Genomic DNA, 16415 nt, shown 5'->3' with positions numbered 1-16415 from the left:
AGCCAGATGACTAATAATAGAAACATAGATCTGATAAATGGTGCATGAAACACGTGATATTTTTGTATGCGCCTCAACATGATGCAATAAACCATAACAATTCAGAACAACTCTTCTCAATTTCTATTTGAAAACTAAAGCAGTTTTAGTTTAAAGCATCTAAAATAGGACCTTTTATTTTTGTGCTGAGCATCAGAAGGCATAATACCCCCTCTAAACTGACAATATTAAGCCCAGTTAAATAGGGACATCAAGCGACCTGCAAACATATTACCATCAATATACTGCATAATTTAAACAATGTTTATGTATTTCTTCTTCCCTGTGAGATAGTTTGGTGTAATTATACCTGGAGCTATCTTCCCGTCTTGCGCAGCTGGGCCGTCTTTAAGAACATTTTTCACCTGCAAAAACTCATCTGGTCTGTCACCTCCAATAATGGTAAATCCAAATCCCATGGCACTTTTCTTTAGAGCAGTGCGCAATGTTGCTCCCTTTAGCATTGCTGGATCTCTGGTGAATGGGGACTTGTCAGGCTCTGAAGAAGGCACAAATTGAACCAATGGGACAAAAAAGAGATGAGCTTAGAATTAACAGTGCTTAATTGCAGTATATACAGTATATCATGCTTCTGCAAATGAATATTGTAAATACCCTTACCAGGAATTATCATTCCTTCAAGCTGAGGGAGGCCAAGCTGCTTCTTTCTTTTAGCTTCAAGAACTGGATTTTCAAATTGCGTTTTCTGGTTAATGTGGCTATAATGAAAGAAAAGAAAAAATTAGTCCAAAATACAAGTATAAACGCTAGAAGTAAATTCACCCATGGCATATTTCAATAATTGGACGCTTCTTAAACTCCTCAAAAGAGAACTGTACTGCCTTTTTCCTGTTTTGAATAGGTTTGCATTTGCAACCAGCAGTCGGAAACTCCTATGTACACTCGTGATTTCCATACTAAATTCTATATGCCAAAGAGTTTTTTATTTTTTACAAAGGCTGTTCACCCCTGGCTGATGTATTTTATCCTTTAAAAGTGTCATTCTACCCACAATTGCTGCTGTGGTGCACTGAACCATCCACACTATGTCATCTTATTTGTGGTGCTCAACTTAACAAAAATTATGGCGATTCAAGGGTGTCCCCTGAAATCACCAGCCGGCAGCACATAATATTTACTGCATATATTTTTAACAGAATTGTAGTCAGAGACTTTAGACATGCAACGGAAGATGATCAGAGACTAAGGGCATGCTACAAGAGATTGTCTGAGTCTCGGAACATATTTCAAGAGACAGTTATATAATAATGTCACACAAGACTGCTTTGAGATCTCTGCTATTATTGTGCCTGTCTGGGTTTCCTCCCACACTCCAAAGACATGCTGGTAGATTAATTGGCTTCTGTGGCTTCGTACTAAGTATGAATGCGAGCTGGGGACCTTAGATTGTAAGCTCCTTGAGGGTAGGGACTGATGTGAATGTACAATGTATATGTAAAGTGCTGTGTAAATTGGCAGCGCTCTATAAGTACCATAAATAATAATAATAATTATTGCCTCTTTACAAATCAATGCTCCCACATTATTGTTCACTAAACACCTTTACAAATCACTTGCACCACATTTTATATTTTGCTCGGCAAGATACAATTTAAAAGATTACAGGGAATAAAAAAATATATAAAGTGTATTGGGCTATAAAGCAAATAAACAAATCACTTAAAGCAAAGGTGTCAAACTCAATAACATTGTAGGTTGCATCAGCATTATGGTTCTCCTCAAAGGGACGGATGTATCATTAAGACTATATTAGTTAATGCAGGGCTTGTTTTCTCAGAAAATAGGTGCAGGAACTCAACCACACCCCCCACCAGACCACGTTGAATAGTGGGTGCGGCCAAATTGCACATTGGGAGGATCCTAAAGGGTCAATAATAACAAGGATTGCATTATGTGTGGTGTTGAAGGGTGTGCTGCATACAGAGTTCAGGAGTGCGTTACGTACAGGGTGCAGGGTTAAGAGGTGTGCTACATACAGAGTGCAGAGTTTAGCGGTTTGCTATGCATAGTGTGCAAGAATAATCTCTCTTTCACAGGCTTCCCACATCTCCTTTCCACCCATCCCCTTGGGTGCAATATGAAATTGCCTGGAGGCCTTGTATTTGACACATGTGATTTAAAAGATAACTCCACTTTCGAGGGGGGAAAAAAATAGCAAATGAAGATAAAATAATATAGCATACACAATTGTGACACAAGTCATATTGCAATTGAATACTATTAAAAAAAACTCCTTTTCGATCTGCAGCTCTGTAATTTTCTGAAAATGCAATGCAATATGGCTATTTGAAGCTGTTCTGTACACATAATGTGTACAGAACGCCCCCCAGAAACATAATTTCCTGCTTGTGTGATTGGCTCATTGATTTTCCCAGAAGTCTGCCCTAAGAAACAAGCCAGATTTCGGGCATCTCTGCAACAAAAAATTTCATTTTTTGGTGATACTCTCAATAGGAAATCACATCTAAAGTGATGCAGGCCCAGCAGCTTTCCTCAGTGCCCTGCAGGTGCCGCAGCCGATTGATAATTATGAAACCACTCTTATTAGATTCACTTTCCAACATGGACACATACAAACACATAGGGATTTCTTCAAAATAAAAAAAAAGTAGGAATCTGCAACAAAAATCCTTGCAATAAACCTAGATTACCTAAGGGGGGAATGTTTTTTTCTCAACAAAAATGGAGTTACTGTAAGTATTGGAAGAAAGATAAAGAAAATGTATACTTCATTGTAAGCACCAGAACAGGGCCTATTCTCTGTAGAAGCCCCAAGGGCTGCATAGTAGATGCTAAAAGGTCACAAATTGGTCTGGAAAAATAGAAAAAGCTGTTCTTTTTCTTTTTTTTTTTCATGACCTGAATGGACACATAGGTAAGCGGATCTAAATGCACACAGTCAATTCATATCTGGACTCCTGTAGACCTACATGGAGCTTTCAATCAAGTCTGCATGAAAACTAACAGGCGGACCTGACTGCAAAGCTTGGGGAGTGGTTTTGGGGGTGGTAAAAATGAAGCTTGGTTGTGTGATTTTACTGTCCTTCTCCATCACATATGCAAAGTAGCATCTCACTGTGCTCATGGTCATCATCATTATGATGATCACAGCACAGCAGGTGCTCTATGGCTCTGTTAGTGTAAAATGCTGTTGGGTGCTTACTTTGTTATGTCTTTGCTGTGTTATAGTCGGTAACACACATTACAGTCATATATTAAGAAAGTCAGCATCCAACATCCATGATACACTGACAGAGCCATAGAGCACCTGCTGTGCTGTGATCATCATAATGATGATAACCATGAGCACACGATGGGAAGTATGGGGACTGCACCTTGGCCTCAGCCTGTGTGATGTGTCAGTGTGTGTGCAGGGGAATTTCTTGCCTGTGGACCGCCGCCGGGAATACTCATTCTGCACTACTATCTCAGCCTCCTTGGTGATCAGTCTCTCTCTCAGACTGCAGCACAGCCCTTACCGAGGGAAGGGAGCCACATTACGATTGAACCCATCCCCCGGGGAAAGCATACAGTGAGTGTTTGGAACTTTAGTTTGTTACAAGGTACACTGGTGCATAGCAGAGATTGTCTGCCTGTGCCCGAAAAGGAGAAAAAGTCCCTCTTCTGATCTCACCCCCTGGCCCCCTCTGTTAATCTGATGGGGCCCAGGAAGGTACTATATACCTTGCTAATCAAGTAGGTGCAGGTTAATAAAGTTATTTAACCAATTCATTTTTTAGCTAGAAATAAACTACAAAGCTGCTTGGGCCCCCCCTCTGCTGACTGGGCTCGGTACAACAGGGCTGGTTGTACTGCCCTATCAGCGGCCCTGGGCCCATTGGCCACAAGTTGGGTAACAAGGTCGTATATACACTGTATGCTCAACTTGTTAGCTTGCCCCCTAATTCTTGGCTGTGTCCATAGCTACTTTGGACCCTTGGGTGCTCCCTTTGCTCATGTTGCATTCTCCAAAACATAAATTACAATTCCTTTGTAATCGCAGCAGCAGGAATTACACCAGCCTTTCTCAACCTTTTTAACAAAGAGGAAGCCTTGAAATAGTTCTCCAGTCTCGGGGAACCCCTGCTAAAAATTTGAAATCTACAATTCGTGATACATTAGTGTGATGGTCAGTGGGAAGAATGGTCCTTACACTTGTGGTCATCGGTAAGAATTACCTCCTTACGGATAAGCTAAAAGGATCAATGGTGTCAGTGGGAACTTATCTGAGAGGCAGAATTTGCCCAATGCTGAAGGAACCCCTAGAAACCTCTGGAGGAACCATAGGGTTCCACGGAACCCTGGTTGAGAATCACTGAATTACACCAATACATTATTTTACTCAATGATATAAGAAGATAATCTCAGGAAGATCCAATCTAAGAATACTCATAAATCTGTTTCCCAGCCAACATACACTCACTTCCCAGCTGGAAGTGGAGCAGTCAGGTAGGGGGAGCTTGAACTTTCTACGTAGCTGATTGTTGTCTGAGAACCCAACACAAGAGATCTGTTTGAGAAAAACATATCGGTTTCTAAACTGTCTGCGACACAAGATAAAAATTCCAGAAGACTTGGTGCAGGAGTTTCTAAAAATGTGCATGAAATTGAAAGAAAAAATCTGTTTTATGTAAAAGTACAGTTACTCGACTTCATATCAAGGTTAAATGCTGCCCTATCCTGAATCAAATGAAGAGCCTGGCCACAAAAGCTTTGGTATTTCATATTTAAATAAGAAAAACAAGGTTTAGAATTGGGAAGGCGAGGATTAAAATACTAAACATCCAAAACTAAATTTTTTGTTTTGTCGTCTGTGTCCCATTGGAGGAATTTTCTGTCACTCCTTGTCCTGTAGACACAACAGAAAGTGAGAGAAAATCTTTCCAAAGCGAACAAAAACATCAATTAAAACAAACCTGACATGGTTTAAGCTCAGGTTCACATTGATGCGATTTGGCATGCAATTTGACATGTCAAATTGCATGCCAAATCGGCGGCAATTCCCGGAAATAGCACCATCCTAATCGGTGTTATGCTGACTTTGTGGCGATGCACTGATTCCCAAAATAAGTTTCTGTACTACTTTTGGCGACTTCAGGTGTAATTTCAATAGACATCTGTGTAGGAACCCACACAGATGTCTCTGAAATCACCCCAAAGTTGGACTGACATGCAGGGATGAAACTGTGTGAGTTCAGCTGAACTTGCACAATTTCAATCCCGCAGCAGTGTAAACCTAGGCTTAAGTGGGTTTTAAAGGCAGAAGGTTTTTGTTTTTACCTTACTGCAGTCTATGCAGTAAGGTAAAAAACCTTCTGCATTCAGCTTTCCCCACAGCCCCCATAAATACAGGCATACCCCACTTTTAAGTACACAATGGGGTTTATTTACTAAAGCTGTAAAGTGCAAAATCAGGCTCATTTCTGCATAGAAACCAATGAGCTTCCAGGTTTTATAGCCAAATCTTAATTGAACAAGCTGGGGTTAGAAGCTCATTGGTTTCTATGCAGAAGTGAGCCTTATTTTGCACTTTCCAGCCTTAGTAAATAAACCCCATTGTGTACTTAAAAGTGGGGTATGCCTGTACATACCTGTGCCCAATCTGGATCCAGCGATGTGCAGGGGGGAGGGGCTCTCTCAGCTCTCTCCCTCCTCACTGGCTCAGATAACGCAGCAGGAGCCATTTTCTAGTGCTGCTGTCAATCAGGAGCGGGGGTAGAGCCAGGTCACGCTTTGTATGTGGGGGCTTGGGAGTGAGCATGCACAAGTGCTCCCATAGCAAGTGCCTTGCAATGGTGTAATGGCGGGGGGTAGGAGCCAGGAGTGCAGGCGGGGAACCCAAGAAGGGTAGGTTCTGGGCTGCTCTGTGCAAGGCAATTGCAAAGAGCAGATAAGTAGGACATGTTTGTTATTTTAACAATAAAAAAAAAGTCTAGATCGATGATCAATTATCACCAGATAAAAGGAAGTGGTCTAAAGACAACTGCAAGCACTACAAGGTTCCCAATAATTTACAGGTTATATTAGTTTTTAGCCTCTGGTGAACAAGACGGAATGGTTTTAAAAAACACTGGTGTAACAAATGGTCCAATTAACTGCTAAAACACAATAGAAAATATACTGTGGTTATTAAGTGTTACTATGAAAAAAATGTGAAACAGGCCTAAACATTCATCTGGGTACCCATATCTGATTGGGTTTTTTTTTCCAGTCACCCAACAATTAAATGGAGATGTGCCATGAGAAACCATCATTTAGCATGCACCAGGTGCACTCTCATTCATCACTAAATGCAGCAAAAGATAAATACTAATTACACACAATATGCAATTAGGTAGTCTTGTGCAGGACATAAATCATTTAACCTTAGCATTAAAAGACCACGTACGACAAATTACATTTATGTTACCAGATACTACACACACACACACACACACACGCACACATCACGCTGTTACATTAAAAAGTTTGAGTTGTTGGCTAATTACAGCTGCTTTTTTTCTGACATGTCACCAAATACAGAAAAACAGTGAGTTAATCTAGCGTGCTAGGTTGCTCCGATTCTGAGGATCTTCTCTCACAAAGCTGTCACTATGACTCGCACTTTCAAATTAAGAAGCCTCCCCAGATATTTCTACAAGCAAATGACTGCAGCAATTACACATTTAGCAGTTCTTGAGAAATGTTTTACCTTTCTTGAGAAAGAACATTAACCATTTCTTTCAAAAAATTATCATCAGCACACATGTGTTAGCTGAAACGATAAACTGAAAAATCAGTGGAATAAAGACTGTCAACAGATTGAATAGGTAAAAATGGATGACGGAAATGATCAGATGGCAAAGAAGCACATATGTAGCTACCAGCCAAATACCCACAAATCAGTTCTAGGTCATTTATATAGTACACATACAGGAAAATTAAGGTGCAGTTTGTTGCCCAATACCCTGAATCTGATTACTCTGCTGTCATTCAGGTGGCTCCAGAAAGTGCTCCTTATGCTTGCTGTCTGATCAAGATTGAGCTTCAGCAACGTAATGCAATTTGTTCAGAGCCTGAAGGTTTCTTAATTCATATAAATTCATTAAAATATTTAACATTGTTGAAGTGAACCTGACCTTCCCTAAAAAATTCAAAAACAACTTTGCTGATAGAACTTTGTGGTGCCTACAGGTACCTGTGTTAAGCTTGCCCTAGATGGATCGAATCTCAGCCGGTTCAGCAGGGGCTGGTCGATATTCAATCCATATATGGGCAGACCAATTTACGTAATTGTACCCAAGTCAATCTATCGATCGACTTGGATACAACCAGCATGTCATTATTGCCAGTGGCTATAGCTGCTAGCAGTAATCACTGTTGTGTTCTCCCAGCAGAGATGGCTCCCTGCAGCCCCCTGCCGGGAGAACACAATAGCTTGGCAGGATAGAGAATCGAGCAATCTTCTTTCCTGCAACCCATGGTTACAGAGATTTCTCATAATCTATGGCCTACTTTAGTATTAATATCTTCATCAGCCTTCAAAGTCTTCCTTAAACCTATTCTCGGTCAATTAGGACAGTCAAAGCTCTGACCCTTCCAAGTTGTGTGGGAATTTGCCACTAAACCCCAACCCTACAAATTCCCACTGGTTCAGCAGCATGATGGGCAGCCTTACTGACGAATAACAAAATGAAGAAGATAAGGGCAGAAAAGCTTTGGTGTCAGTGAATCAGATCGGGTGAAGGTGGTGGAACATTAGACACTTGTTTCAAGTGCTGATTAACCAATCTTTGTTTAGAGGGTCAGTACCCTTTGGTAAGACGCTATGTGTGCTTATTGTTGGTGGAAGACAGAAATCCCCAAGTCTGTTTTACTGAGAGCTTTAAGAGGTAGCACAGATACTTTTTGTGGACTCTTTTGGGACGGTTATATTTTTACTTGTATTTATTTTATTTGTTTACACATTTATTTTTAAAGCGTTGCACTTTATCTTATATGTATAGGGTTGTAATTTTGCTTGTTAGGTGGGCCAGATACTGACAGAAAGGTGACCAGGAACTCTAAAGTAAATGAACCGAATAACAAATCCTTCAGCAGATCAGATAATTCACATACATGTATTTCAACAGTGTATAAGGCTATTTGGTTGCACATCAATTTTGAAGACTTCTGATTCAAATACTGTATACAAGCTCTTTGGCAAACCCAGCCATGTTTGGCTAGACTGGTTGATGAGCTGTCAGGGATACCGACTGCAATCATTCAGCAGCAGGGATGATCAGGTCTGTGTAGCTGCACTTAGGAAACTGAAACCAGACTGTACATGATTAACCACTTGCCGCCCAAGCCTTTTCTGGCACTCCCCTCCTACATGTAAAATCCTAATTTTCTAGAAAATTACTCATAACCCTCAAACATGATATATGTTTTTTTTAGCAGAGACCCTAGGGCAGTGATGGCAAACCTTGGCACCCCAGATGTTTTGGAACTACATTTCCCATGATGCTCATGCCCTCTGCAGTGTAGTGGAGCATCATGGGAAATGTAGTTCCAAAACATCTGGGGTGCCAAGGTTCGCCATCACTGCCCTAGGGAATAAAATGGTGGTCGTTGCAACTTTTTATATTAAATGGTATTTGCGCAGCAATTTTTCAAACGTGTTTTTTGGGGAAAAAATAAAAAAACTGTTTCATGAATAAAAAATAAAAAAAACAAAAAAAAAACAGTAAAGTTATTCCAATTATTTTGTATAATGTAAAAGATGATGTCACAAGTAAATAGATACCAAACATGTCACGCTTTAAAATTACGCACACTCGTGGAATAGCGCCAATCTTTGGTACACAAAAATCTCCATAGGCGACATTTTAAAATGTTTTACAGGTTACCTGTTTAGAGTTACGGAACGTCTTGTGCTAGAATCGTTGCTCTCGCTCTGAAGTTCTCTGTGATACCCCATATGGGTGGTTTAAATGCCGTTTGCATATGTGGCACAGCGTATGTATGCATTTGCTTCTGTGTGCGAGCACACAGAGACAGAAGACGCAATACCATTTATTTTTTATTGTTTATTTTATTTGAAATTTTTTATTTTTACACTTTCCCTTTGACTTTTTTTTTTTTGGATAACTTTTATTTCTACTACAAGGAATGTAAACATCTCTTGTAACAGGAATAGTGCATGACAGGTCCTCTTTATGGAGAGATGTGGGGTCAATAAGACTCTCCTGTAGGCAGGAAAGACCAAAATCCCCAAAAAATTAATAAAATAAAAGATAATCTTGACCCTTCCAGCCGAATACTCGGCAATGTTTACTTCTGCCGGGGCTGGACGTGACGTCATAACGTCGCACCTGGGCCTCTGAAGGTCATAGAGTCTGCCTGGGACCATCTGGTCACCGGAAATCTCTTTGGCAAACTTCCGGCACCAGTGGATTTCTTGCTCTGGCTCGCAGATTGCAAGGATGAACTGGTAGAAGCATGGGAAGCCGGCGGGGGAACGTCTCCTCCTGCCGCCTGTAAAAACGATCATCATTCAGATATCACCACTTAAACCCCAAGACCCCAAGACTCCATATTATGTACCTTGGGCAGCAGGTGGTTAAAATAAGTTTATTAATAGTGAAACATAATCCAACCAAACAGCAGCGCCAACAAACAGAATACACAGCAAAAGTGACAAAATACCAAACAGCCTAACTAATCAAGTGGCAGAAATTCTAACTAGCAAACTAACTATAATGCAATATATACAATAGGGGGAGCACAGATAAACAGGGTAAGACAGGAGCTGCAAGGTACAATCAGGAAGGGGAAATCAGGACTGAGATCAGGAGCAAGGGATGCAGCTATGAGGTAGCAGTGTACAGGATACAGGTATAATGCAGGAGCATTGTGTGGCCAGCAGGTAAAACACTGAAGCAAGAGAGGTAATAGTAGAGTAGGGACTAAATATCCTCCCTGCAGCCAGCATCAGATGGAGACTAAGTGCTGGGATCTGCTGAGGGACACCCACTGGTGGACACCGGAACTACATTTCACTCTGTGCCATCGGTAGGTGATCCAGGTTCTGACATGATCACTATGCCATTGTGCATTTTGTGAGCTTCTTCCAATCAACCCTTTTTAGTAAGCAGTCAGTTAACCAGGCATAAATTGCCCAACTATTTGTCTCATTAAGATAAAGAAAAAAAAAAATCAGGAGAGCCTAAAAATGTTGTGCACACTGCACAAACATGTATGCATAGGCAATATAATGTTGCATTTTAGGTACCAAAAAATGACTAGAAATGATCAAGTACCAAATACTGCTTGTGTACCCAACATTTAGAATATGACTACAGCCTGTTTTGGTTTAGTAAAAGTTACATAAATACAGTTTGTAGTAATTTGGACTTTAAAATTAATATAAAGAGGAAGAGTAACATTTAAAACATTCATATGAACTACTTTTTATATTGTGTAAGATATTAACAAGTGCAGAGGACAGAACCCAAGACAAGACTTTGTTGGTGAGCTATTGCATTGTTCTGCATGAAAGCAAATCTACTTGTGAGGGTCAGTCACGGAACCCATTTCATTATTTCATCTCAATGCAAAAAATCCTGTACATTTAATTCTTATCCCAGGTGTCTGAAAAAGCAGCAGGAAATTACGGTTTCTAGTTGCACTGTCTGCTCCGAGCTTCTCCTCTCAGAGGTTGTTAAATATTCATAGACAGGCTACAGAGACAACCCGATCAAACACTTCAGCCAACTCAGTATTAGTCCGACAACCAAGCCACAGGCAACATGTAGCACACGGCTGAATTTTAAGCTTTTCTCTTATTTTTTTTTTGGTTCACTTTTACGTGCCAAGCTTTCTCATCCATCTGCAATGAAACCTTTGCATCCCCAAGATGCTCAAGCAAAGCAACAACAGAAAGACATAAACAAAAGTCCGTTCTAGTGTTTGGCCAATTGTGCCATTCCATTTGATGGCTACAACTTCATTTCAATTATGTAAATTACATTCTAAGTTTGTGATATCAGCATGCTCTTAAAGTGTGCATAATGAAAGTATACGTGCGATTTTAACTTTTAAACAGGTAATGTTTATTGAACATTATTGCAGAGATTACAATCACAGTGGCATACACCGAACATTCAAAAGGTGTTGCGTCATAACCATAACAGTAAATAAAAGAAATTTTTCCATTACAGTAGGGATTATGTATCACAGCCAAGGAAAGTCCTAACATTGACATGTTATTTACTGTAACATTACATCAAATTCCCTCATCACACGTGGCAGCCTCCTGCAGCCATTTATCCCATATTCTATGATATTTAGCTGGGCAACCCCTATTTTTATATAAGAATTTTTTGTATGGGAGCGTAAGATTAACTTCCCGTTTCCAGTCCTCAACCCGGGGTGGAAGGGGCCTCATCCACTGTCTAGCTATCACTTTTCGAACAGAAAACAGGGTTTCCTGCAGGAAAGTGCCAGTAGTTTTATCTAATACGTCAGGAAATATCCCTAGTAGACAAGGTTTGGGGTCTAGAGCCAAGGGCGAGCCCATAACATCATGTAGAAATGATACTACTTGTTTCCAAAGTTCCTGCAGTTTGGGGCAAGACCAAATAAGATGGAAGAACGTCCCAGTCTCAAGAGTACACATCGGGCAGAGCACAGATTGATTCATATTATATTTGTCGGTCCTGAGGGGGGTGAGGTATGCTTTATGCACTATGTAAATCTGAGAAAGCCTGTCCTGGAGCCTAGGGGACACCAACTTGCACATCTCCAGAGCCTCCTCCCATTCCTCGTCTGTCAGTTCACCCACATCACCCTCCCAGCGGGACTTCAGAGCATACGCTAGTCTCGCCGAGACGGGGGCCGTAAGCATACCATAAAAGCACGAGATAAGCTTTTTGGGATCAGTGTCCTTCACTATGGCGACAATAGGATTGGGAGCAGGCCGAGGCAATGACCGCGGGAATTGTGTTCTAAGTGCATGTTGAACCTGTAGGTACTGAAATAGCATAGTGTTTGGAATACCATATTCCTCCTGCAGCGCCTGAAACGTTTTAATAGTGCCATGGTGAATCAGGTGATGCAAGTAGTATATTCCCCTCGATACCCATAACTGAACACTCTGGATCTTTTGAAGTTCCGGCAATTGTTTGTTATGCCAAAGTGGGGTATAGTCATTTGGTGATGCAACATTCAGTTTAGTGGATGCCAGATCCCAAATCTTTCTGTAATGAAAAAGCATGGAGTGTTTACCTGGCTCCACGACTGAGCTCCCCGCCCCCGTCGAGATAGCAGCTATTGGATCATCTGCCATTTGTGCCCAAGTAGGGGAGAGAAGGGTAAGAAAACGTTGTTTATCAGTCTTGTCTACATGAAAAAGCTGAGACAGTTGTGAGGCAACATAGTAGTGATTTAGATCTGGAAGAGCCATGCCCCCCATATCAGTCGGGCTTTTCAAAGCCTGCCAAGCAAGCTTGTGTCTATTATTCCCCCATACAAAGGGCCTAAGGAGACTTTCAAGGGATTTAAAGTATTTCAGCGGTAAATATACCGGGGCATGCCACAACACATACAGTATTTTAGGTAATAGGACCATTTTAATCAGATTAACGCGCCCCCAAACCCCAAGGGGGAGACGAGACCAGGCCTGAATCTTAGTACGCACCAGGGAGAATAATGGTTCTACATTCAGCGCAATGTAATCTGCTGGATTCCTAGAGACATATACCCCCAGATACTTAATAGTGCCGACTCGCTGAAGAGGCAGACTGGCCTGAGATTCTGACTGTGGAAAACTGTCAATAGGCAAAATTTGGGATTTTTCCCAGTTTATACGAAGACCGGAAAAGCTACCGAACCACTCTATCTTTTGTAGGGCCTTTGCGAGGGAAGGGCCAGAGTCCGCCAGGTATAACAGCGTGTCGTCAGCATATTGACTGATTTTTTCGGTTAGTCGACCCATCGTCAGTCCCCTGATCGCAGGGTCCTCACGAATCGACACCGCTAAAGGTTCAGCAGCCAAGGCATATAGTAGCGGGGACAGTGGGCACCCCTGTCTGGTACCTCTACTAAGGCCAAACTCCCGGGAGGACCACCCATTCGCCACCACCTTAGCCGTTGGGTGATGATACAGCAGCCTCACCCACCGGATAAAGTTCGGGCAAAAGCCGTATCCCGCTAGACACTTCCACAAATACTCCCATTCCACTGAGTCAAATGCCTTAGCCGTGTCAAGTGTCACCACCACACGCTCACCCACTGCCTCATGCGTTGCCTGTAGATTTATATAGAGCCTGCGTAGATTGAACGACGTATTCCGCCCCGGCATAAAGCCCGCCTGGTCAGCCTGAATCAGGCTAAGGATCACTCCGTTCAATCTAGTAGCAAGTATTTTAGCTAAAATCTTAATATCTACCTGCAATAGGGAGATTGGGCGGTATGATTCCGGGAAACCCGGATCTTTTCCAGGTTTGGGAATCAAAACTATCGTTGCCTCCCTCATGGACGGAGGCAATGTCAGTGTATCAAAAAGACTCCCGTAGAGGGCAAGAAGCTTAGGCGCCAGCACGTCTTGGTAACGGGAATAAAATTCAATGGGAAGACCATCTCACCCCGGCGACTTGGATTTTGCAAATTCCGCAATAGCACCCACTATTTCATCGGTGGTCAGGGGAGCTTCCAGAGCCTGCACCTGTTCCTCCGTAACTTGGGGGAGGGAAACCTGAGCCAAAAAGCCGTCCATCGGAGTGGTGTCGTCTGAGACTGTAGTGGTGTATAAGTCCGCGAAAAAATCCCGAAATCTAGCTGTCACCTCAGAAGGGTCCGTGATCATTGTATCGCCCTGACCCCGCAAAGAAATAACAACCGGGGGCCTGTCTTCCCTGTGCACCAAATATGCTAGCAACTTACCAGCTCTCTCCCCGGATTCAAAGTATTTTTGTTTGGTAAAAAAAAGTTTCTGTCAGGCCTTGTCTTGGTGTAGCTGAGAAACCACCCTCGACTGTAGTCTAAGTGCATCAGCGTTTGCCGTAGACGGGTCATCTATTTAGGTGCGTTCCCTGGAGCTCAAATCAGCCTCAGCCTCAATAATGACAGTGGCCGAGTCAGCTTTGAGCCTATTAATGTGGGCAGTCAGCACCGATCGAGCGTGTAATTTAAATGTATCCCACACTGCTGGAACTGAGGCCGTGTGGTCATTATCCTCAAAATTTTTTATCCACTCCGCTTCAATAGTGTCATCTTCGGGTAACAATGTCAGCCAGAACGGATTTAGTCTCCACGCCCGCGGAGGCCTACCCAGGGGCACGTCAAGCACTACAGAATAGGGGCTGTGGTCCGAAAGTAGTCTGGGGCAGAACAATACTTCCCTGAGTCTGGGAGTGAGTTGTTTAGATATTAGTATAAAGTCAATACGGGAGAGAGAACCATGTGTGGGTGAGAAGCATGAATACTCCTTCTTTTGAGGGAATTTGTGCCTCCAAGTGTCCACAAGGTGAATGGTGGTTATAAGCCTGGACAACCTAGTGGTCCCAGCTTGCCCCATCATCAACTCGGGGGGTTTGAGCCTATCCAGGGAAGGGTTAAGCGTAGTGTTGAAATCCCCCAGCCAGATAACAGGAACCGCCGGATGTCTGGACATAAAAGACAGTCCCTCAACAACCAACGTCATGGTAAATGGAGGGGGGATATAGAAGGCCATAATAAGGTAGGGTTCCCCATACAATTTAGCATGTAGAAAAACAAACCTACCCTGTGGGTCAGTAAGAATTTCGCAAAGTTCAAATTGGACAGACTTAGCTACAAGTACCGAAACCCCCCTCGAATGAGACGTGTAGGTGGAATGAAATGCCCACCCTATCCAAGGGCGTTTAAGGGCCATCTGCAGTCCACCCTCCACATGCGTCTCAACTAGCACCATCACTTCCGCCCTTTGCTTTTTGAGGAACGTGAAGGCTGCCGCGCGCTTAATTTTATCGCGCAGGCCCCTCATGTTCCAGGTAAGAAACCGTATAGATGCCATAAAGATTCATATAAAGCAATAGGTGCAGTCGGCTTACCCCCTAACAGTCCTCCTATAAACACACCCCAATACAGTCGTGTTTGATCAAGCCCAAACAGGGGCTGCATAGGCAGTAGCGGTAAAAAACATTCAGTAAAAGTAACACTTAGTTCAGATACATACTTCGATATATTTATAGTAATCTTCTGCATAGAAACCCTAACCAAACCATCCCCCTCCCCCCACCCTACCCTGCACCAACCCCAACTTGTGCGGGCATGTTCCCTGAAAAACCAAACATGTCTGGCTGGGAAAACCAGTTTCATTAAATCAATAAAAAGGTTTAGAACAATAAGTCTGGAAGAGGGTCGCGGCCACCGGCACCAGACGGCAAGGCAAAGCAGAGCCCCCTGTATAACAGCACACAGTGGTGACCCGGGTAAATAGGCAAAAGTGCCGGTTGCCGTGCAGTTCCAGTGATCAGCTCCCTCTTGACAAGAAGAAGTCCCAGCAGACAATGGAGCAGTGTTCCGCTGCACCGTGCAATTAGCCCGTAGGCCTAACATGTCTCCCCTTGCTCCGGGAGAAAAAAAAAGGGGAAAACCAAAATTGTTGAAATAAAGCAAACAGGTATGTATTGCAGAAAAGGTCCCCCAACAGGGACACTAAGAAAAAAGGAAAAAAGTTGATCCATTAACGTTGACACCATCAGCCGGCGCAAATGTCCCAGAATCTGAAAGTTCAGCAGATCTCAAAGTAGAAAAGGGCATAAAGGTAACATACGCCTCAAATGCAAGCACCCTAGCGATAATAGAGCAGCAAGTAGAGATCAGGCGACCTGCCACATTTCCAGGACACCAGGGGAGAGACGAAAAAAAAAATTTGTTAGCTCACACGTCCCAAAAGGGTCTCAGGCAGCTCCATCTTGAGGCCCTCTGCGGTCCAGCCATGCTATGACCTCTCTGGGTTGTTCAAAGAAGATCGCCCGGTCTCCTGCCTCCACCCTGAGGCGTGCTGGGAATAGCATAGAGTATTTCACTTGCTGTGCACGCAGTAATCTTTTGGCCTCCATGAAACTCTGTCGGCGTTTCTGGACGTCCGCGGAAAAATCAGGGAAGATTGCAACTTTAATATTGCCCACAGGAATATTACCCTTTTCCCGAGCCATGCGGAGGGCCGCGTCTCTGTCCTTATAGTTCAGGAGTTTTGCAATAAAGGTGCGTGGAGGTGCACCCTGAGGTGGAGGCCTGGCAGGCATACGATGCGCGCGTTCAACCGCCAGCATGGGGGAAAAAGACTCTCGGCCATAGGTACTTATCAGCAATTGTTCCAGAAAAGTTGTGGGGTCCTTACCTTCAGC

At 42.9% G+C, this 16415-nt stretch overlaps 1 protein-coding gene across 3 annotated transcripts in view; it reads right to left on the bottom strand.

Moving 5' to 3' along the window:
• The window catches only part of MAGI3 (membrane associated guanylate kinase, WW and PDZ domain containing 3), a 497671-nt gene that overhangs the window by 126089 nt on the left and 355167 nt on the right, over nucleotides 1-16415 (bottom strand). For all 3 annotated transcript variants that reach the window (XM_077481559.1, XM_077481557.1, XM_077481558.1), the window contains exons 8-9: nucleotides 661-758; nucleotides 350-538 (exon numbers count right to left, since the gene is read on the bottom strand). In XM_077481559.1, the coding sequence (XP_077337685.1) occupies nucleotides 350-538; nucleotides 661-758 (287 nt within the window). The remainder of the gene's footprint in view (nucleotides 1-349; nucleotides 539-660; nucleotides 759-16415) is intronic.

Source organism: Lithobates pipiens, unplaced genomic scaffold, assembly GCF_037356315.1.
Source record: "Lithobates pipiens isolate NorthernLeopardFrog02 unplaced genomic scaffold, aLitPip1_a1.2 Scaffold_16, whole genome shotgun sequence".
Taxonomy (NCBI): domain Eukaryota; kingdom Metazoa; phylum Chordata; class Amphibia; order Anura; family Ranidae; genus Lithobates; species Lithobates pipiens.
This window is presented reverse-complemented; position numbering and strand designations above follow the sequence as displayed.